The 2,136-nt window shown below is 45.6% G+C and overlaps 1 protein-coding gene across 1 annotated transcript in view; it reads right to left on the reverse strand.

Annotated features, from left to right (window-relative positions):
* Positions 1-1,363, reverse strand: part of MAP2K6 (mitogen-activated protein kinase kinase 6) — a 1,063,669-nt gene extending 1,062,306 nt beyond the window's left edge. Inside the window, exon 1 of the mRNA XM_042449737.1 lies at positions 1,083-1,363. Within this exon, the coding sequence (XP_042305671.1) occupies positions 1,083-1,113 (31 nt within the window). The 5' untranslated portion in view covers positions 1,114-1,363. The remainder of the gene's footprint in view (positions 1-1,082) is intronic.
* Positions 1,364-2,136: the final 773 nt, after the last annotated feature.

Raw genomic sequence — 2,136 nt, forward strand, 5'->3', positions numbered from 1 at the left:
TCCCTACTCAGCCATGGAGACCCACCGATTGACCTTGGGCACGTCACTCTGTGAGAGGGTCTTCCGCTTTCAAGGTTGCTCAAGGCAGAAGGCACAGTCTTGGTTTCTCATCATTTCTTGCATCAGAAATGACTTGAAGAGAAGCAGCAGCAGCAGCAGCTTTCCCTTTCCCAACTCCCACTGCTGTTGAAAGCACAGCTCATTTCACTCCTTGAGGCAGGAGTCTATCTGTTGCACATGTTGGACTCTCAAGTTCCACGAGCGCAGAGGGTGCCAAGTAATCAACAACAACAAAAGAACCAACCCATAATCTTTGTGCAGCTTTTTTTTCCTACTGCCTTTTTAATGTGGCATTGTTACGCACTCGAACACAGATTTCTTTTATTCCTTTTAACCAAAAGGAACACCAGTCTCTAGAAATCATCTTTCTTTCTTATTTTTGCCGGATTTGCACACTAGAGTCTCTCAACACTTTTTAGATTGGAAGCTTGAGGGCAGAAACTGTCTCATTAACCATTTGTAAGTACGTAGAGAGATCCTGTAGCAGCTTTGAGACTAACTGAAAGAAATTGGCAGCGTGAGCTTTCCTAGACTTCAGCCTACTTCCTCAGATGCATCTCAAAGTCTCAAAGCTACCACAAGATCTCTCTATGTTCTGATTCTACAGACTAACACGGTTATACCTTTGATTTTAAAGAGTGGGGTATAAATACAATAAATAAAAAAATATAAATAAGCAAATCACCACCTCCTCCACTTCAAAGTGCAATGTTACACATTTAAACAGATGGAACAACTGGAAGTGGTCTAGATCAGTGGCCCCCAATCTTTGATCCTCCAGATGTTTTAAACTTCAGCCCCCCAAACCCCAAGCCAGCATGGCCAATAATTAAGAATTCTGGGAGCTGTAGTCCAAACCATCTAGAGGACCAAAGTTTGGGAACCATGGGAGGAAAGAAGGTTGCCAAGACTGAGAAGTAAGACTGAGAAGTAATATCCTTCCCCGAATCTCTACTGGCAGGTAGATAAGGCTGCCCTAGATGGCAAAAGAGGAGGCATGAAAATGAAAAGCAACATCTGACCTGAATAAAAGAACAGCATTTTCCCTTTCATTCAGGCAAATCCAGTCCCAGACAGGAAGCTTTTTTCACTGCATCCAGTGCTATTCAGTTTTTCCAAGGATGGAGGAGAGGGAAAGGGAGAGAAAAACCAGCCTTCTTCAATCCTCCCCCTTGTAGCCAGTGATGGGTTTCCCTCTTGGCTGCTTACTAGAGAAACGTGTTGGATGAGAAACCCCAAGCGAGTGCCACATTCAGTGGAGGCATCCTTTTAGGCTTGGCAAAGTGGACTGGACTGCTTTTTCCCTTCCAATAATCCTCCATTTGGCTGGAAGCGAGGGCTGCAGCAAATGGGGGAATCAATTATGCAATTCCATCACCAGCACCAAGTGCAACTGAGTATGTGTGTGGGGAGGCAAAGAGGCTTCCAAATTGCAAGAGCTCGCTTTCCATTAACCTCTCCCGACTTTTCCAAGGATACCCTCAATCAGAGGGGGAGGGGGAGAGAAATCCTTTCCTCCTCCAACTTCTACAAGTGGCAGCCCACTTCTGCAAAGTTCTGCCATGATGGGAAGCTGCATAAAGCAGTCTGCAAGCCTCTCCAGCGCAGGAGGCAGAAGAGTGCCTTGGAAAGACTGCAAAACTATCTGCATCCACGCATTGCAAGCCAAGCAGCTTGAGTGCATCCACCCTCCATGCCCAGAGGTCCTTTGGACTTGCCTCTCTGCATCCACACTGGAGCCATAATCCAGTTCGATATCACTTTAACTGCTCTGGCACCATGCTGGCCCCACAACATACGATCATTCCCAGAACGCCATAGCATGGAGCCAGGGGCAGTTAAAGTGTGGTGTCAACCCGGATCATGGCTCCAGTGTGGATGCAACATAATGTTTAAATGAGACGCTGCTCTCCAGGCTGATTGGGTTCAATGTCAAATATCCTCCTTCTGCCTGTGCCAGTCTTTAGAGATATTCAAGCGTTACTCTCTCCAGTACCTCTAATTTTAAAAAAAAAAAAAAAACATCTGATGTGTCTAATGTATTTTGATGTATTTTAGCCAGCTTGTTTGGGGTTA

The sequence above is a fragment of the Sceloporus undulatus genome, chromosome 2 (assembly GCF_019175285.1).
Source record: "Sceloporus undulatus isolate JIND9_A2432 ecotype Alabama chromosome 2, SceUnd_v1.1, whole genome shotgun sequence".
Taxonomy (NCBI): Eukaryota; Metazoa; Chordata; class Lepidosauria; order Squamata; family Phrynosomatidae; genus Sceloporus; species Sceloporus undulatus.